This window comes from Odocoileus virginianus, chromosome 10 (genome assembly GCF_023699985.2).
Source record: "Odocoileus virginianus isolate 20LAN1187 ecotype Illinois chromosome 10, Ovbor_1.2, whole genome shotgun sequence".
In the NCBI taxonomy this organism is placed as follows: domain Eukaryota; kingdom Metazoa; phylum Chordata; class Mammalia; order Artiodactyla; family Cervidae; genus Odocoileus; species Odocoileus virginianus.
In genome coordinates this window covers 5067992-5088628 of record NC_069683.1, presented here as the reverse complement: position 1 = coordinate 5088628, position 20637 = coordinate 5067992, and the positions used below count along the sequence as shown (strand labels likewise).

The 20637-nt window shown below is 48.7% G+C and overlaps 1 protein-coding gene and 1 long non-coding RNA gene across 3 annotated transcripts; one reads left to right on the top strand and one right to left on the bottom strand.

Annotated features, from left to right (window-relative positions):
* The first annotated feature begins 6847 nt into the window (after nucleotides 1–6847).
* LOC110136483 (uncharacterized) lies at nucleotides 6848–15078 on the top strand. Of its 2 annotated transcripts, XR_011489852.1 has the most exons (4): nucleotides 6848–7640; nucleotides 10555–10709; nucleotides 10977–11097; nucleotides 12396–15078. It is a non-coding gene; the product is annotated as an uncharacterized lncRNA (long non-coding RNA). The 2 variants fall into 2 exon arrangements; XR_011489853.1 differs by lacking the exon at nucleotides 10555–10709.
* LOC110136482 (2-acylglycerol O-acyltransferase 2-like) lies at nucleotides 7202–18975 on the bottom strand. Its single transcript, XM_020892218.2, has 6 exons — nucleotides 18867–18975; nucleotides 13492–13670; nucleotides 10595–10799; nucleotides 10106–10280; nucleotides 9039–9238; nucleotides 7202–7625 (listed from the first exon to the last, which is right to left on the bottom strand). The coding sequence occupies exons 1-6, from the start codon at nucleotides 18955–18957 to the stop codon at nucleotides 7471–7473; spliced, it is 1005 nt and encodes a 334-aa protein (XP_020747877.2). The 5' UTR covers nucleotides 18958–18975; the 3' UTR covers nucleotides 7202–7470.
* Between the last annotated feature and the right edge of the window lie 1662 nt (nucleotides 18976–20637).

Below are 20637 nucleotides of genomic sequence, written 5' to 3'. Positions count from 1 at the left end.
GCTTCAAGAGAATGAGCAACTTTCTTGCTATCTATGAGGAGTAAAAATGGAGTCACCTCAAAAGATATCCATGTCATCATCCCTAGCCTTGTGAACATTACCTTAACTGAACAGAAAATGGGTCTTTGCATATGTGATTAAACTAAGGATCCTTAGATGAGTAAATTATCCTGGAGTATCTGGATGGGCTCTAAATGAATCACATGTATCAGTATTAGAAAGACACACAGAGAGATTTGACTAGATCACTCCCTTATGGCTCAGTGGTAAAGAATCTGCCTGCCAATGTAGGAGTAGCAAGTTTGACCCCTGGGTTGGGAAGATCCTCTGGAGAAGGAAATGGCAACCCACTCTCTTTCTTGCCTGGAGAATCCCGTGGACAGAGTAGAGTGGTGGGCTACAGTCTCAGGCAGTTCAGTTCAGTCGCTCAGTCATGTCCGACTCTTTGTGACCCCGTGGACTGCAGCACGCCAGGCTTCCCTGTACAACACCAACTCCCAGAGCTTGCTCAAGCTCATGTCCATTGAGTCGGTGATACCATCCAACCATCTCATCCTCTGTCGTCCCCTTCTCCTCCTGCCTTCCATCTTTCCCAGCATCAAGGTCTTTTCCAATGAGTCAGTTCTTTGCATCAGTTGGCCAAAATATTGGAGTTTCAGCTTCAACATCAGTCCTTCTAATGAATAGTCAGGACTGATTTCCTTTAGGATGGACTGGTTGGAGCTCCTTGCTATCCAAGCGACTCTCAAGAGTCTTCTCCAACACCACAATTCAAAAGCAGCAATTCTTCAGTGCTCAGCTTTCTTTATAGTCCAACCCTCACATCCATACATGACTACTGGAAAAACCATAGCTTTGACTAGATGGACCTTTGTTGACAAAGTAATTTCTCTGCTTTTTAGTATGCTATCTAGGTTGGTCATAGCTTTTCTTCCAAGGAGCAAGTGCCTTTTAATTTCATGGCTGTAGTCACCTTATGCAGTGATTTTGGAGCCTCCCAAAATAAAGTCTCTTACTGTTTCCCCATTTATTTGCCATGAAGTGATGGGACTGGATGCCATGACCTTTGTTTTTTGAATGTTGAGTTTTAAGTCAACTTTTTCACTCCTCTTTCACTTTCATCAAGAGGCTCTTTAGTTCTTCTTCACTTTCTGCCATAACGGTGGTGTGAACTGCATATATGAGGTTATTGATATTTCTCCAGGCAATCTTGATTACAGTCTACAATCTATGGGGGCTACAGTCTATGGGGTCACAAAAGAGTTGGACATGACTGAACGACTAAACAAGAACTACAAACAACAATAAGGAAGCAGAAGGTAACGTGAAAAGGGAAAAGAGATTTGAAGATGCTTCTTATCTGGCTTTGAAGATGGAGAAAGAGCCATGAGCCAAGTAACACATGTAGCTCTAGAAGCTGGAAAATGAAAGGAAACAGATTTTCCCTGAGAGCCTCAGGAGGGAGCATGGCCCTGCCAACCATTGGTAAAAGTGACATTGTGCGGCTATGAAGCATCCACGTGGACTCTAGTAGGTAGGAGGTTCTTAGAAAGTGGCTTAGGGAGCTGACTCTGCCCTGCTGTTGGGTCATTAAGACACATGCTCAGTCCAGCCTGAGGGATCCACTGCCCCTCCATCTGACCCATGACCTGCTCCTGCCCAAGCACCTCCCATGGTTCCTCCCTACCTGGGTATCAATTCCTGACCCCTGGACTGGACAGTAGTTCCTCCAGACAGCAGGCCAGGCATCCTCAGGGACCCCGTCTGCCCTGATCCCCCTCTATCTCAAAAGAACTTTGCTGCACAAAGGCCTAAACCTCAGCCTCCTGTTCCCTAAACCTCACCTTGACACTGACCCTCACCAGAAAGTCTTGCCCACATGTGCTCTGCCCTCTCCTCCTCTCTGCCTTGGATCCCTCAGCAGCTCCCATGATCCCACCTCTGCCTCCTCCTGATCTCTAGCAAAGCCTAGTCCTCCTGAGAGGGTGAGGTTGGTTCAGGCCATGTGGCTGGTGGTAGAGCTGTGCTGGCTGACCTTTGTCCCATTTGTCATCATCAAGCAGTGTCACCAGGCTTGGCCCCAGCACACCCTTTGTGCCTTGTGAGAAATGATGTCTGAGAACTTCTTTCAGGTTGAAGGGTGGCCTGATTTCTGGAGGGGACTCTGGTTCTGCCCAACCCTGAGGGCCTCAGAGTCTCTCTACCACACCTGACATCTCTTGCGCCCCTCGGGCTGTGTGTCTGCCTGTGTGTTGGTAGAAAATATTCTCACAAAGGCAAAGCCTCTTGAGCAAGCTGGAGACATGGAGAGGGTGTCAGGGAGCAGGTGCTGTGTAGTACTGGACTCTTGCTCTGCAGCTCCTGGATTGCTGTATCCATGGGGAGGCTGACTGCTTAACGAACAGCCCAGCATCAGTGCTGAATACATGAAAGGACACTCTGTCTACACAGAGTCCAGTGTGGATGTTCTTGTTCAGGTACCTCTCCAGGCAGCCCTCCTCTGAGATCAGTCTCACTGCTCCCTTCTTGTGTGGCTGAGGTCATCAAATAGAGCCTCCAACGTTACTGTGTACAAGGGGGAAAATTCTTCTGTCTAGCCTCCCTGGCTTCTCCCATCCCCCATTCCCCATTCAGGTGCCCTAAGTCTGATGGTCACTTTCTACTGCATCCCAGCCAGGCCTGGACTCACAGTCATGATTCCCACCTCTGACCTATGCTCACAACTTTGCCCACCTGGGGCCCTGCTGTGCGGGCATCTCAGCCTGTGTCTTCCTGGCAGACAGCCTCCTGCAACACGCACAGCATTGGGGTTGCTTAATCCAGTCTCTGAGGGCTTGTAGGTTATCACTGTGGTAGACAAGACGCCCGCAGTGACTTCATCTGCATGTATCAAACTCTCATATGGAAGGTGGGCTGGACTTAGAGCCAGGCATCAAACAGAGAGAATACAGAAACCGAATTGATGGTGAGTGACTCAGGTTAGTAAGCTCATAGAGGGCAGTGTGGCTTCTTTTTTGTGTTTTTTCCCTCTGTCTCTATGTCTCTTTCTCTCTCTCTCTTCCTCGTGATTTGTTTACTCTGGGAGAAGCAGTGTCATTGACAGTTGGCAGCCCCATGGAACACCCCACATGTGATGCATAGATGCCTGCTGCCAGTAGCCACAGGAGCAGGCCTGGGAGAGGATCCTCCAGCCCCACTCAAGGCTCTGAGAACACAGCCCCTGCAACAGCTTGGCAGCCTCCTTATGAGACACCTGTGCTCAGGCCCACAGCCTAGCAACTCCACAACACTGACCTTCAGAAACTGTGAGATACTAAATGTTGGTTGCGTAAAAAAAGCAGCTTAGTTTTGGAATATTAGATCTAAACCAACAGAGAACGACTTTAATCACCTGAGAGTCTAGCACTGGTCTCTCTCTCACCCCTCCCCAGGTCTTGCCTATGAGGCCTGAGAGGAGGTGCCATGTGAGTCATTTATGCAACTTCCCACAGTCACTGAGGATACTGAGGTGCCTAGGTCTTGAGTGGGGGCTGGGTGGGTGCTGGGGGCAATAAGGATGTGGTCTGGCCTCAGGGTCCAGTCCTGTGGGAACATGGTATCCACTCACCCACTAGTGGCCCTGGTCCTTTCACCACACAAGTCAGCTCACAAGATGGGTAACTAACTTGGATTGAGGGCAGTGGGGTGGGAGAGCTGGATTTGAAGGTGGGTGGAGTGCGCTGAGGTTTGACAACAGAGGTGTCCTTTATTTGACAAAATTGAGGAAACAGAGGGTCCAGGGAAAGGGATCAGCAGGTCATAAGACACAGCCTGTGTGAGCAGCATGTGTTCTGTAAGACTGAGTGCAGGGCAGGAAGAGTGGGCTGGAGGGGAGAGGATCTGGGAGGTGAAACTGGGCAGGTCTGTGGGACAGATTTGAAAGGGCCTCGACCGCCAGGCTGAGGCAGAGTTTAGGCATATCCTGACACATAGAGATCATTTACAGGCTGGGTTTTATTTGAGGAGAAGACTCAGGTGCTGTGTGCAGGCTAGCTAGAGGGAAGCCCTGGAGGCAGGAGCATTGTTGCACTGTACTGGGACCTCCCCTCCCCGCCAGTGAGAACCCAGGATGCTGAGTCAACAGCAGAGGAAAAGAAAGTCTTGTGAACCCAGTGGAAACTACTCTCTCATCCATACGAGAGGAGTTGAAGGCCAAGGGAGGAGGAAGAGCAGGAGGAGGAGGATGGAGACCTGGATGAGACGGTGGAGGCTGGGGATACCGGGAAAAGAAGCTCAGGCTTAGATGCGGACAACTTCTGTCTTCCCTTGACACCTTCAGACCTACTCTCCACATGTGTCCACCCTGCTTTCTGCAGAGAGACCACTCCATAGACTGTATCCCAAGGGCCTGGGTACCCTTTAGCTTCCACATGGGTTCAGGCAATCAGGAGACTTGGCAGGCGATGGAGGGAGGAGAGTGAGGTGGGAAGGCTCTTTCCCTGCAGGTTCAGGGTGCTCTTGTGCTGCCTCACCAACCTGGCCCCTCCATAGGACGCCCTCCAGGTTCAGGCCACTGCTGCCTCCTCTTGTCCTTCTAGGTTTCAGGGTGGTAGTAGCCCTTTACCTCTGCCACAGCCCTGGATAACTGCACGATCTTGTGTGCTTTCCCACATGCTGCACGCTCCTCAGGGAATTGTTCCTTAGTTAAAATCACCTTAGAGAGATTTCATTATTAAGTATTAATGTCAGTCCCTCAGCCATCTCTGCCTCATTGTGATTCCATGGGCTGGGGCCCGATAGGCTCCACTGTCCCCGGAATTCTCCAGCCAGGAATACTGGAGTGGGTAGCCATTGTCTTCTCCAGGAAATCTCCCTGGCCCAGGAATTGAACCCAGGTCTCCCACATTGCAGACATATTCTTTACCACTGTGCCACCAGGGAAGCCCCAAATTGCCTTACATTATCCTAACTGCAACATGGCAACTGGTACCTGCTGGGATCCAGGCTGATACAAGTTCCAGGGGCAATGGAGAGCCCTAGAAGGAACAAGCAAGATGGGGATGGGCACCAATGGGGAATGGAACCGAGACCCTCAGGGTAAAGTAGGGCTTTGTCATGGTCACACACAGGGAGGGCCAGGTGATGTGGGTGAAGGGGGCCTGGCAGGTTTCTACATACACTTTTTGGTAAACTGTTTTCAAAGAGGGGCCCAAGTGTCGCCACGTGTCCCACCCTTTTGAGCGTGACTTGCTGCTCCTGCCACACAGAGGAGAAGCCTATTCTTCTCCCTTTGAATCTAGACCAGCCTCAGGACTTGCTTTGACAGACACAAGCAAAATTGTGTAAGTCGTGCCTAGAGGACTTAGTAGATCTTGCAGCCTTGCTCCCATCCTTTGGAAACCAGACACCATGAATGTGAAAAGCCAAACAGAAGAGAAAGAGGGGCCCTATGCCCACCTGCAAGGAGAGGTCAGTCGGTCAGGCACCCAGCTGCCCCCAACTTCAGCCACCCCACCACTGAACTCAGCTGTAGGAGAGCCTGGGTTAAGACTGAGAACCATGCAGCCACCCAGAGAGAGGAGGACATAATAAATCCTTGCTGCTTTCAGCCACTAAGGTCTGCAGTGGTTCAATACCAGCAGTAGAAAACTGTAGCAGGCAGATACTTCTCTCCTGGCAAATCCTGCCCTTCCTTCATGGCACCTCCCACCTGCCACTTCTTCCTTCTTCGCCTGGTGGAAACCATCACTCCCTCTCTCAACCCCCCTGCTCTTGATTCCTGCTTCTCTTGGAACCCTATAGCACCCACTTCATAGTATCAGAACAGGCCATCATGAGATGCTGGGCACATTTATGGCCTGACTCCTGGTTACACTCTCCTCCCCACCAACCATTTCTCACAGTATGTGAAATGGCTAATTATCTCATTATATGTGTTCCGCTCCCAAGACTCAAGCTCCATGTTGTGATACTTGTTTCTTTGATAGCAAAACTAAGGTTTGTGGGGGATGTGACTTGCCCATAGTCACTGAAAAGGGCTGGGCTAAGCTTGGACCCAAATTTACATTCTTGAAGTGCCCCACATTTACAGTTATTGCTGTGATTAGCTTATGGAGGGAGAAGACTTACTTTCCCACTCCAAGTGTGGGGGTTCACAGTTCTGGTCCTACCTTATCATCCTGTCCCACCCTACATCCTGTCTCTCACTGATTACCTGTGTCCCAGACCTAGGAACCCAGAATCCTCCTCATCAGAAACTTGGCCCCACCTTCTCTTCTTGCAGATGCATAAGACCATTCACTCCTCATGTGTGGCCTTCCTTCTCTGGCTAGTCTGCCTTGTTTCTTTACATAATATAACCCATGTCTCCCACAGAATAGGCCAGAGGTGGTTATTTGGTGCTTAGGAAGGAGGAGGCAACATGCCATTCTCTGGCCCATCTGAGCCACCATCTGGGAAGGGGGCATAGGACAGCAGGGCTAGGGGCCAGGCTGGGGATCAAAGGTGAGCTTTTGGCCAGCCCTCCTGGTTGGAGGTGGAAGGATTGAGAAAAAGATTAAATGGAATCTCTCAATTGTTTTTGTGTTTTGTTTTGCCACATTGAGTGGCTTGAGGGATGTTAGTTCCCCTACCAGGGGTTGAACCCGGGCCCTGACAGTGAAAGTGCAGAGTCCTGACCACTGGACTCCTAGGGAGTTCTCAGAATCTTTCAATTGTTGAATTGAAATTTATGGAGCCCTGATTCTGTGCCACTGTTAGGGCTGAATGAGTAGGAACTGCCATTGAAGTTCTCAGCTAAAAAAAAAAAGTTCTCAGCTAATGTGACCTCAGAATTGAGGTCAAAGTTCATCTTAGTCACCCAGGGAAACTAAGACTCAGCACAGTCATTTAGCCAGTGACAGAGCCCAATTCTCTTTCCCCAACTTCCGGATCTCCCTCTGGCTGCCAGCCCGGGGCTCAGAGGACTCAGAAACTCAAAGGTGCCAGGATGAGTTAGGGGACTGTGACTTCTCCCTCCTCTCCAGCTCAGGGAGGGAGGATCTGGGACAGGTAGGATGCAGGATGAGGGAACCTGTAGGAGAAATGGCTGCAACTGGTGGCTGCTTCCAGCTGTCACTCAAGGCAGAGGAAGAGAAACCTACTAACTGGAGCTGCTGTTTGTCATGCTCATTGAGTGACAGGACCACAGAGGACAGAGACACAGACATCATTCTCTCTCAATATCTCTCCCATTTCTCAGGTGGGCAAAACCAAGGAGAGGGCCCATTACAGAGGAGTCAGTGCAGGAGAGCAAATCCCTGATGCCAGAGTCTGGTTTCCTCTGCCATGGAGCCAACTGTGACCTGGGGCCTGGCATGAGGTGGAGCTGCAGGAGTCAGTGAAGGCTCTGGAGATCTGTTCAACAGACACCTCAAGGAAGCCTTCTGGGATCACAACACCTTCCCTTCAGCCTCCCCAGTCCAGCCCTGCCCTTTGGGGCAGCGCCTCTGCTCAGCAGAACTCCAAGTGTTTGTCTCTGGGAACATTGTACTTGAGCTTGTGGGCTTCAAAGAGATTTTCCAGCTCTTTCATGTAGCATTGGTGCAGCCTGTCCACCTCCTCCTGGGAGGGATGCAGTGTCTTCTGCACCTCGATGGGCTTCCCCACTGCAAGACACAGAGGTGAGAGGTGGCCCAGAGCAGGAACCACTGGAGTCCCAGGATCCCATGGGGCAGGACCCCGTGGTCACACCTGCTGGAAGGTGCCTATATTGCCTCCCTTCCAATTGTATTTTGGGTGACCTAATCTAGCTATTAGGGCAACTCCAAGCTCTGATGATAAAATGTCACAGGCTGCATGACCTCCTGCTAGGCAATGTGTTAGATACTTTAATGCATGATCTCTTTTTATCCTCCTAGCAATCCTAAAAGGATAGAACTTGCTTTATTCCTGTTTTTCAGCTGAGGTGTTAAACTCAGGGAGGTTAAGTAACTTGTTTAATGTCACATAGCTAGGCAGAATCAGTGTCAGGTTGTAAGCCCTGGGAATGTGCTCTTAGTCTCAGGGACATGTGAACCTGGGAGTCTCAGATGCCATGATTGGACATGCCCAAATGTCTGGGAGGAGGTGCCCACACCCCAAGCACCCTACTTCCCTCTCTCCTGCTATGCTAGAGGGCAGTGCCCCCCATTCTAAGGAGGAAATAGGAGGCCCTATCAACTTCCTTCCTCTGTTCTATCTGGCTCAGAAAGCAGCTGTCATGTCTTCTTCTCTTCAGAGTCATATGGAGGCAGCAGCCCTATAACATTCCTGAAAATATTACCCCCAAATCCAGGGAAACTCTTGACTGCCTAGACTCAACTAAAGATAACTGAGTGAATGGAGATAGACCTCTCATTACAAGCTTTGCCATTGGAAGATAGTTGGAATCCAAGGGGAGAGCAAATGAGATGACCAAATAACTGAAAAGATGGTGTTAAATCCATGCACTAAAGCCCATGCCCATTATTTATAGGAAATTTCTTCAGGCTCTCCTTCGTAGCCTGATGATTGCTATTATACACTGTTCTAACAGACCTGGAGTGCACTGCCCTTATATCCATCTTCTCTAATAAGCGTTATGGGATTGTCTTCTCAGAGGTAAAAACTCCTTCCTCTGGCATAGTAAAAGTCAAGTAGATCCTGACTCAAATCTCAATTGTGTTACTCACATGCAAGGTCATCTTTTGGAAATGATTTACCTTCCATAGGTCTCATTTTGTGATCAGTAAAATAAGGATGATAGTTTTTGCTTCCAAGGTTGTAAGGACAACTGAGCAGCTGCATAGAAGGAGCCAATGCAGTGCCTGGCACAGCAGGTGCTCAGTTATCAGTAATGGCAACTTGTCTTTATGCCCCTGTTACTCTTCTCATCTCAGATGCCTTTCATCTGGGTTAATTGCCTATATGTCCATTTCCCAGTATAGAACCTGAACTCCAGGAGGACAAGGATGTGTCTGGCCCATTTCCATTCCCCTTTAGCCCAAGCCCAAGTCCCTTGCCCCGTAACCCAACCCCTCCCAGTCTGGGTCTTGGCTTACCTACAGTGTTGATGGGCCGGCAGTAGGGCATAAGACCAAAACTGTTTTGGAAAACACCACGGCCATAAAAGAGTGGAATGGAAGCTCCCACGATCTTCAGAATTTGTTCCTGGAACCAGCGCAACCAGGAGCCAGGAGAGTTCTCAATCTGGTCAAACATGTCATTCTCCCCAAAGGAGAAGATAGGCACCAGAGCTGCCCTAGAGGGAGACAAGAGAGAGGGCATGTGGAGGGGCAAGGAGGCACAAGTTGGTCACTAGCTTCCTGCAAGGACATAGTGAGTGGGAGCTGGAGGAGAGGACAGAACCATGGACCAAAAGTAGGAGGCCTCGGGTGTCTCCCAGTCCTGCCACAACCTTGCTTTATGACTCAAGTAGTTAGTGGCTCCTCTTGGGGCCATCACCTCCCCATTACACCATGACAGGGAGACCAGAATGCTGCAGAGAGTCTTCTCTGATTTAAAACATCTTCAAACTTTCTTGAAAAATCTCTTCTGCCCCAGCTAGCTTATATTCTTAAAGAGTGCTTCAGGGTAGGAGAACAGCTAAAGCTTAAAAGCTATTTCACAAACTCTATTCTCACAGAAGCCTTAGGTCTCAGATCTAATGCCAATTGTGGGCATTATGACCCTTCACATCTAGTCCCTTTGATCACCAAGTCTCCCTTCTAGAATCTTCTCTGGGTTTTGGGGCATGACACAATACATCTAGGGCTTTGTGGCTCAGATGGCAAAGAATGCCTGCAATGTGGGAGATGTGGGTTTGATCCCTGGGTTGGGCATGTCCCCTGGAGGAGGGCAAGGCAACCAACTCCAGTATTTTTGCTTGGAGAATCTCCATGGACAGAGGAGCCTGGTGGGCTACAGTCCATAGGTTCACAGAGAATTGGACACTACTGAGTGACTAAGCATAGCACAGCATAGTACATCTATCACCAAGACAGAATCTTCACTGTGAATGGACTGAGCATCTCTTGCCAAAATAGGATTTACATTAATCTCTCAGTCTTTCCAGCAAAATACAACCTTTGTCAATCTCCAGCTGAACTAAGAGCCCTCTCCCTGATACCCGTGCGTCAGGGCGAGCCTGATGAAGCCCTTGCGGTTTCGCAGCACCAGCTTGTAGGCTCCAGGCCTGGCATCCAGTGACTCCTGGACGCCCCCAACAACAATGCCCAGCAGGTTGCCTCCTCCTTTCCTGCTCAGAATATGGGCAGCACTCTCCTTGTCTGCTGAGACCAGCCCTGGGGAGAGAGGGTGGTGGTCAGATACAGGGTAAAGCGGGTAGGGACTGTGGGGGATGGGCTGTGTACCCTGGGCTCCCCTCTCCCAGCTGGGAGTTCCCTGAGGACTGGGACGGAGTCCTTTCTCTCCACATAACCCCTCACCGAGCTCGTTGCTGGGCATAGAACTGTGGGAAGTGCTTCCTTATATCTAACCTCCTTTTCTAACATACATGCTCTTAGAGGAAGTTCTGATTGTTGGCAGCCCTTCCTAAAACACCCCTCATGTCTCCAGCCCTCATACACCTGGGCAATCCAATGGTCGGAAGACTTACCCCCTAACATGATGTAATCCCTGATGAAGGGGACCTGGAAAAACATGTTCAGTGTCATAAGATGTGGGCGGATGCCAGGGAAGATCGAGGAGAAGCCAGTGGCCTCAGTGCACAGGTTGGTAACAGTTCCAATGCCCATGATCCCGTGGGGGTGGTAGGCAGCGAGGTAGTTCCGGGAGGGATCCAGCTCGGCAGTCTTGACCAGCTGTAGGGACGGCAGCCTGGTGAATCAGGGCTGCTTCTTGTGCCCTCCTCAGTCTCTGTTCTGACTTTCTGTGCTGACCTCTTCTATGTCTCCCCTGTGCCCAAGTGCTATCACACCCTCATGTGAGTGTCCTGAGATTAGAGACGGCCTGTCTGAGAATCCTTGTCCTCACTGCAGGCCTGGAGCAGAGGAGATGCTCTGGGAGACCGTGGAATGAAGAGGAAGAGAGAGCGGACTCATGAAGGGATTAAGCCAATACAGCCCACCAGGGGAGGGAGGCCTCCTGCCCAAGGCAGAGGTAGGACTTCTGGGAGAGTGACGAGGACACAAGCCCCTGTCATATGTGAACAGAGACCTTGTCCCAGGCAGAGCCCAACCAGAATGAAGGAGCCATCACAGGAGGGCCTCTCCAAGGACTGTGGCAGCTGGGGTCCTGTCTCAGATGGAGGGCTGAACTTCTGAGTCCCTGTGACTCAGTGTAAGACACCCCAGGGTGCTGAAGGTAGGGGCTGGGAGGAGGGGCATGAAGTCTCTAGTGATGCCCACAGGTGTGGGTGGGGAGGGTCAGGGGTGTGTCATGCCAAGTCTGCAGCACTTCCTGGCACCAGGTCACAGCCTGCCCACAGCACTGCACCCCTGCTCAGGGCTTGGTCTGTGCAGACACTGCTGCTCCAGGATAATGAAATATTCACAGAGAAACCCAGATCCTGGACTGATCTTCAGCATGAGGTGGAGGCAACTTGTCCTAGGGAAAACATTGCCTGATTCTCCTCCATTAGCTCTTTAGGGAGGCCATAGGGTGTACTTAGAAAGATCCAGTATGCTAAAATAGTTTTCTAAGTTTGCTTATAATTCTAAATTGCTTATAATACATGATAATTATAAGCAATTAAAAATATAATTATAATATATAAACATAAGCAATATTTAATAATTATAATTTTAAATATAATAATTATAATATATAAATATAAGCAATTAAAATATAATAATTATAAGCAATATTATATTGCTTATAATATAAATTTGATTATAATTCTAAATTAAATTCTAAATTTCTAAAATTTCTTATAATTCTACCAATAGGCTTTAGGTCATTAAGTCAGTAAGAATTGAAGGAAGTTCAGAAATACATGCTCATTTGACACAGAGTGCAGAGGCTTATGAATGTGGGGGAGCACCAACGGAGAGGGAGCTCCCTACCTGGGACCACAAAAATGTTGTCCTCCCCAAGATCCCTGAAGGACCTGTACTATAAATATGTGTGGACATGTTGAAGGGTCTCCTGAGAGGTGGTTAGGTCTAAAATCTGCAGGCCCCCAGCCCAGGCCAGGTGAGGCAAAGTGCATGTCATATCTCTCTCTGCTGACCACTTGGTGCTACTGCCCCTCCTATGGATATGGCGATGCCAAAAGACTCCAGCGGGCAACAATCCTGAACACTGTCCAAGTGGAATTTCTGCAAATCAAGTTCGATGTCCCACCACTGTCAATAGTTTTAGGGCTGAGAAATACCCCTGGAACCTCACGAAGGAAAGAAGGAAGGGGGTGCAAAGGACAGGCACAGAATTGCTCAGCATCACTTTTTTTTCCCCAGTCATGCATTTGACAGTAACTCCAGTTGTAAAGAGAGCCAGATGCTGTCCTGAGGTCTCCAGGATGACCTGATGTCTCATGGAATCCACACAACCCAATGATGTATGCTGTATCATCTCTACATATGAAGAAATGGAGGCTCAGAAAGGCTATTTTATTATACTCAATAAGGTGTGCAGTAGGTAGGTTGCACACATGGTATTAGAACTTATTCTGCCCAGGCCCAAAGAATATACTCCATATATTTCTTCTCTCCTGTGTGCAGAGGACAGCTGCCTGCCCTTGCCTGGCACTCTGTTTCCCTTCTGCCTTCCCTCCCTGTTTGGTCAATGAGCCATCCTTTCCTCACTGATTACAGACTGAGTTTATTCACTCTGAGATAAAGAAAAGAGCAGAATGGAGTTGGTCAAATCAATAAGTTTTCTTCCATCAGGACTGATCTTTGGGTCTGTGGTCAGGACTTCACAGTGGCCACGAGGAGCTCTGAGTCAGAGAATCAGAGGCACTCAGAGTAGGAGGGAGCGGACTGCTTAGGGGATACATGGATAAACTGAGATCAGAACAGGAAAGGCTTTCCAAGAATGCATACCATACCCAGATTGCAACAGGATAAAACCTGAGAACCAGTTCAGGGCTCTCTGTTTTGCTTTATCTACCCAGAAATGCACTAATTGTAAAGCTAGTAAAAGAACTTCCTGTGTGATCTTGGTCATACCTTCCTCTCTCCTGGGTGCCTGTCTCCTTATATGATGAACTGTAAGGCCAGAAGTTCTCTAAGGACATGACTTTATTACCTGCACCCTCAAGCATGGCTGCTGAGAGGTGCAGGTAAGTTACATATGTGTGTCACACTAGATGGCCCACAAGATTCCTTCAAATCCTATTTATTCATCAATCCTCATATCGGCCGTACATCTCTGCAGATGGAAAACCATGGGCAGACAGAGGCTGGACTCTCTTCCAGGCCACATAGCGGTGGAAGCCTGGTTCCTCTCTCCCAGCCCAGTACCCTACTCACTGCACACAGTATCACACTTCCCCATGGACACGTGGGGCACTACAGTCCTGGCCACACCCCAGATAGTTCCATTACTCACCGAGATGGGGAAATAGTCTTTCATGTACTTCCATAAGATCCATGACCTGAAGGCCTGGATGTGCCTGCCTCCGTGCCGTGGCGTGTCTCGGTCCAGGAACCACCAGGTGGCATACAGGATAGGGAAGATCCAGAATCTTGTGAACAGGAGGCTTATGAAGACCACATAGCAGATGAAGGCTGGGAAGGGAAGCAGGAGCATTAGTGGGTACTAATGGCCACGGTGAAGGATGCCCTCTTCCCATATGCCCAGCACTAGCAGCACTGTCCTGTCCAGCCCTCACCCCCAGGGGGAACAGGTCAGCCTCCCCAGTACTCCAAGGAGGAGAAAATGCAGTCCAGGATGTGCCACACTGGGACCCTGGGTTTGACACCAGGACTAACTCCAAACTCACTTGTTCCCACTGTACCATGCTGTCTCATTCACTCTGGTTTTCCCTTCCCTTTCCCTCCCTGTCCGTTAAGAAGTCTTACTTTCCCAGGTTCTCAATAAATTCCCAGTATGCCCAGTGACTGCATAAATTATTTCTAGTTATCATTCTTTGGGACCTCAGAGAAATGGAGACATTCTGCCCAGCCCTCCTTCTGTACACTCGTTGTCCATCTTTCCGTGGATAAATCCCACTAGATTCCTCCCTCTACTTAAACTTCTCATAACTTTGAAGCACAGCCCAAGCAACTCAGCCTGACATTCAATCTCCTCAAGAAACTTACTCCAGCCTAGCTCATGTACAGGCCCCCTAGCTCCAGCTACACTAAGCTGCTCAGTACCCCTCTGATGGCCTGAGCTCCTTTAACCTCTTAGCTTTTGCTCATTCAGTTTCCTCTGCCTGCCATGCCCTTTCCTACTGAAGGAAGGTTGAAGAGGCCAACACCTGACTGGACTGTAGTTTAGGGGTGCAGCAGGGCTAGGACTGGGTCTGATGAGGAATTTCCATCTGACCTTTGATTCTCAGTCCCTACCACAGGCTAACCTGGTTTCATCTCAAGAGTTAGGTGCTATGATACCAATGGAGCCTAATTTCCAGGGAATATTGCCCCTTCCAGACCCCATTCTCTCCTCCTGACACCATGAAATCAAATTCCTTAGGAAGGTCAGCTTTCACTTCTATTCCTTTTGGAAGAAGGGTATCTGGGCTCTTTCCCAGCAGGCTTCCAGGAGGAAGGCACTCTGGACTCAGTCTGAACAATAGTAAAATACAGAATCTGGATAAAGTAAGTTAAGGCTCACAGATGTTCACTTCCCACAGAGCACCTGTGATGTGCCAGGTGCTGGTGGTACAGCCAAGAAGAACAGCACACAAAAATGCCTGCCCTCCTGGAGCTGACTGTCTCAAATCTGGAGGATGGAGAAAGGATGCCACTGGGAAAAGATGGTCAGGAATTTGACTTCAATTTTATTTACCGAATTGGAAGAGACACATGTACACCAATGTTTATTGCAGCATCATTTACAATAAGCTAGGACATGGAAGCTACCTAGATGTCCATTGGAAGATGAATGGATAAGGAAGTTGTGGTATATATACACGATAGAATATTACTCAGCTATTAAAAAGAACACATTTGAGTCAGCTCAACTGAGGTGGTTGAAATTAGAGCCTATTATACAAAGAGAAGTAAGTCAGAAAGAGAAACACCAATACAGTGTATGAATGCATATATATGGAATTTAGGAAGATGGTAACAACAACCCTATATGCAAGACAGCAAAAGAGACACAGACGTAAAGAACTTTTGAACTCTGTGGGAGAAGGCGAAGGTGGGATGATTTGAGAGAATAGCATTGAAACACATATATTACCACATGTAAAACAGATGACCAGTGCAAGTTTGATGCCTGAAGCAGGGCACTCAAAGCTGATGCTCTGGGACAACACAGAGGGATGGGGTGGGGAGGGAGGTGGGAAGGGGGTTCAGGAGGGGGGGACACATGTGCACCCATGGCTGATTCATGTTGATGTATGGCAAAAACCGCCACAATATTGTAAGGTAATTAGCCTCCAATTAAAATAAATTAATTAAAAAATTTTATTTACTTATTTTTTCACTACAAATTTTTAATTTGAAGAAAACAATGACCCAGTTAGGTCTCTGCCCCAGGGCAAAATTAAAAATATGTATTGGTTTTTCCCACTTTCAGAAAGCCAGTTCTAGAGAATCAAATCAAGTTATTAATGGCTCCCCACAGGGTTGGGTTTAGGGGACATCTTTCATTTTGGACACACGTTTTGTTTGAATGTGTTACAAGAGCAAACACTAGCTTTAACCAGAAAAAAAAAGTTAGGAAAAAAACACACTTTGGTCATTTACACTTGACCAGAAAGACTTCCCTGCACTTCACCATCCCCCTTACCCCAAACCCAAACTTGGGAGTCTTTTCAGTCACTTAGGAAAGAGACTTCTTTCACCTCAAGTGGGAAAATGTATCACCCCACTTTACCAAGCCCAGAGACGGTATGCAAATTGGCTAAGCTCACACAGCAAGCTGGTAGGACGGGATCTGGCATTCAGTTCTACTATTTTGGGTCCATCATGCTCCTAATATTCATTCATTTAATAAATATTCATTGACCTCAACTCTTTTAGGAGCTGGAAACACGGTTGAGAACAAGACCAACTGTTTGAATGGAACTTACCTTCCTGTGCGAGGTGTGAGAGTTATAGAGGAGAGGAAAGGAAACAATAAACAAGTAACCCATTGAAAACTATTGGTATCTATGCCCTGAGCTCATGGCGACAGGCCCTAGTTGACCTCTCTGGCCACTTCTTTGCCCCTCCCCCAAATGCATATTTTACATCCAGTGTTAACCAGCTGTTCAATGTAAGTATGGTGTTCACTCTCCCACTGAAAGCCCTTTATCTCCTGTCAGCCTTTAAATCCTGCCCAGGAGACCCATCTACTATGTCTGGAAAGAGGTTCCTTCTCTCCACCTACCCTCAGCCTCCCTAGACCAGGGAAGGCAATCATTTACCTAAAGGGACAGATTGTAAATATTTTAGACTTTGCCATTCAGCTCAAAAGGCAACTTGGAGGATATTACATAGACACAAGATCATTTAAAATGTAAAAACCATTCTTAGCTCATGGGTTGTGAAAATACAAAAATAACCAGTCACCTGGGTTTGGTTCATGGGGCATAATTTTTTGACCCCTCATGCAGACTGTGGCTACTCCCTGCCATCATCAGTCTACCCCCTAAACCCTCGACAGAGTAGAAACCCCAAATGTAGCCACAGGGACCTGTACCCAAAGACTGAACCTTGTCCCTCCCATTCCTAAAGCCCTCCTGGAGGTCCTCTTTGTCCCCAGGATAAGGGACAAGGTACAAGCTCCTGACATTGGTGGGCTCACATCCCATTTCTCAACTTCCCTCCATCTAGTTCCAGGTCCAGGGCTCGTGGACCTCCCTGAGCTGTTTCTGATACTCCCAGGTCCTGGGCTGGGCTGGGTGTGGGCACAGCTATTCGGACACACTCCTGCTCACAAAGCTTCCCCAAGGCCAGGTGAGAAAGATGTCCCTCATCCCCATGATCCCCAGGTGTCAGCCTACCTGGTTCTGAGCCCCTAGTGTCTTTCATCCAGGAGCCAAGGGACTTGTCCCCTGCCCTAGGGTAACCCTCCTCCCCATGCTCCACACCTCCTCCCACACCCTCAGCCCTTTCTCCTCCCTCTGCCTCCTTCCCTTCGTCCTTTGGAAGCAGAGGGGCCCAGACTTGCAGTCTTGGATATCTAGGCACTCAGCTTCTCTGCTCATCTGTGTAATGAGGGTAATCAGGGAAATTTAAAATGTTTAATGATCCTTAGGGGCTTCCCTGATAACTCAATGGATAAAGAATCCACCTGCAATGCAGGAGACACAGGACACCAGGATTTGATCCCTGGATTGGCAAGATCCTCCAAAGGAGGAAATGGCAACCCATCCCAGCATTCTTGCCTGAAAAATCCCATGGACAGAGGAGCCTGGTGGCTTGTGGTCCAAAAGGATCACAAAGAGTCAGACACGACTGAGTGGCTAAGTACAATGACTCTTCAGATAGAGACACAAGTCGATCATCAAGGATGCAGGGAGCAGGAAACTAGGGGCTTTACTTGGGATGAAAATTTTAGCTGGTAAAGTTGCGGGGGGTTCTAAGGGACCACCTTGTGTATGTGTGTGGTATGTGTGCTGGGTTTGTGGTGCCTGTGTGTGTGTGTGAGTTTGTGTGTGAATGTGTGAAATGGCTGTAGAGCAGTCTGTACAGAGTGTGTCCATAGTTTAACACCAGGAGAGAGGGCTTTCCAGGTGGCACCAGTGGTAAAGAATCTGCCTGCAATGCAGGAGCTGCAGGAGATGTAGGTCCAATCCCTGGGTCAGGAAGATCCCCTGGAAAAGGGTGTGGCAAACCACTTCAGTATTCTTACCTGGAAAATCCCATGGACAGAGGAGTCCATGGGGTCGCAAAGAGTTGGATAGGACTGAAGTGACTTAGCACAGCAGAGGCATCTGTGTACAGGCTGAACACCAGCATTCCCAGGGGGAGCAGTTTCTACACAGTCTGGTGCCAGCAGGGGAGATGAAGAATCTCACACGCTTCCAGTCACTTTCCCTTCCTTGTCCTCAATCCTGGGCCCTCCTCAAAAATGCTCCCTTCAGCAGAGCTGAACTTGGCATATTTGTGGCCTTCCTGTCATAATAGACATGTTCACTGTGGGAGTAGGTCAGGTACTAGATCCCACATACCCTCTGGGCTCCCTACCTGGGGCCAGGCCAGGGCTGAGCTGAGAAGAGCACATTTCTTCCTTTCATCCACAGCCCCTCCCCGATAAGGTCAGCATCCTTGGGCCCATTCTGCAGATAATGAGATGGAGGCACGGGGAGGCCTGGCATGCGTCCTCCAGGGTCCCACAGCCAGTCAGTTGTTCAGCCAGAGTCTGACCCAGGTCTGCTTCTCACTCGCCCATTCCCTATGGGCCCCCGCCTCACTCCCCATCCTGTTCATCCCTATTCCCTTCTCTTTCCCCACCTACCAGAGTCAGTCTCCTCTTCTCTGCATGAAAAGCAAGAACTCAATCCTGTCTGAGCAGTTTGAGCAGCCCAAATGTCCCAGAATTACTGATTCCTTCCTCACAACACTGAGCAGCTTGAGGTGGGTCCCTGTCCTGGTATTCAGGTGGAACCCACAGCCCAGGAGGGCTAAGAACCCTGCCCAAAGTCACAGCTGAGGACTTCTGCCCCCAGATCCAACAAATTCCCACCCCCTGCAGAGGCTTCCAGGAGGGCTAGTAGGCTCAGCAGTCCCTTCAGGACCTACATCTTGGTCCCATCAATACACTGTGTGTACCTGGAATGACAGGAACCCACAGTCTCCCATCCCCCAACCCAGTCCCCTTACTCAGGGTAATGATGCTGAAGACATAATACAGGACCGCAAAAGTCTGCAGTCTGCGCTCCCATGGCAAAAACAAGGACACGAACTCCACCATGCTGGCTCCTCTGCTGGCTCTGGAGGCTTCTCTGAGCTCTGCTGTGGTTGGAGACAACTGCTGGCTTTTGTTTCTGCTGGAGGTTGTCTAAGTGTTTGTGGGGGCTGAGGAGGTTGAGTGCCCAATCCAACCCAGCCCCAACGCCTCCCTGCCCACGCGTGGCAAGGATTTCTTTCCTAGGAGAATTCTTTGAACCCAGGTAGAGCTGGAAGGAAAATAATACATTTGCTTCCTTAGGCAATGCTTTATCTGCCAGATAATTTTTTTGTCAAATCTTGCCCATTTCTTGGCAGGTGAAGCACCAAGTATAGTGCAATCCTGTCTGCTTTATACCTTCCCAGCAATAAACAATTGTCTTATTTCTCTTGCCAGATCACTGTTCCCCTCCACAAATGTGCAGTAATAACTTCCATCAAAAATCTCTTGTCCCCACCATCTCCTCCATTTCTTGCCCTGTTCCTCAGCTCACCTGCATAGCACAACTCATGGAATAACTGTTTGCATTCCATACCCTCCCCTCCCATTCTGCCCTCCCTCCTCCAGACTTCAGACATCACTGCTCCATGGAACTGCCCTTGACAAGTTCACCAGTGGTCTCCACACTGCTGAATCCAGTGGTTAGTTCTCAGCTCTCATCTTGACCTCTCAGCAACCTCAGACACAGTTGGTCCTTCCTTCCTCCTTGAAACCACTTGATCTGTGGACACCACACTCTCCTGGTTTCCCTTTTTCCCCTCTGGCTGCCCCTGGATATCCACAGTGGTTCTTATCCTTCACCAGGCTAAGTGTTTGAGGGCCCTCCTGCCCTCTCAGCCATTGGACCCTCCCTCCTTTCCAGCAGAGACCTCATCCAGACTCATGACCTTGGAGTCTGCCTACAGGACAAACACTTCCAAACTTCATCTCCAGCCTGACTTCCCTCTGGGCTCCAGACTTGACTATGTAGTTGGGTACTTGATATCCTCCCTGGTAAACTTCTCAGCACCTCTATCATGGCCTGAATAAAACTGAACTTGACCTTCCCTCTCCTGCCCAGACCAGCGTTTCCTCTGCTCCTTGTCATCTCAGGAAAGGGAACTCAATGACCTGATTCCTCAGACCAAAACATTAGAGTCACTCTGGACTATTTCTTTCCCTTTCCATTCCCCTCTTTCAGCCTGTTCTCCTAAATCTCTCCTTTAAAATGTACACTTTGAATTGAAATATATCAAACATACAGGAAAAGGCACAAACCCTAAGTGTAGGAGAGATGCATTGTCCCAGAGTGAACATAATGGTGTGATCTCTGCTCTGACAGACAAATAACACCTTGTCCGTCACTCCTCTCCTCCCCAAACTTCACACAGCTTTGTCTCTGCTTTGAACTTTATAATAAGTGAGTCTTACACAATATGCCTTTTGGAACTGTCTCTTTTGGTTCAAGACTATATTTTGAGAGTCATCCAAATTGTGTGTATTTGTGGTACATTTGTTCTCATTGACACATAGGACTTCACTGTGTGAATAAGCCACAATTCTTGTATTTTACTACTGAGAGATTTTTGGTGTGTTTCTGTTTCTGGCTATTGCAAATTGTGCAGCTGAGGGCTTTCTTTTCTGTTTTTCTTTTTCAAATTTATTTGAGAAATAATTGATATGTTACTGTAGAAACATAAGGTATCCAGTATTATGTTGTGATTT

Coding starts and splice junctions, on each gene's coding strand:
- LOC110136482 (XM_020892218.2), bottom strand. CDS start 18,957: ATGGTGGAGTTCGTGTCCTTGTTTTTGCCATGGGAGCGCAGACTGCAG. Junction 13,671..18,866: donor CTTCAGCATCATTACCCTGA/GTAAGGGGACTG, acceptor TTCCCTTCCCAG/CCTTCATCTGCTATGTGGTC. Junction 10,800..13,491: donor AAGACTATTTCCCCATCTCG/GTGAGTAATGGA, acceptor CCGTCCCTACAG/CTGGTCAAGACTGCCGAGCT.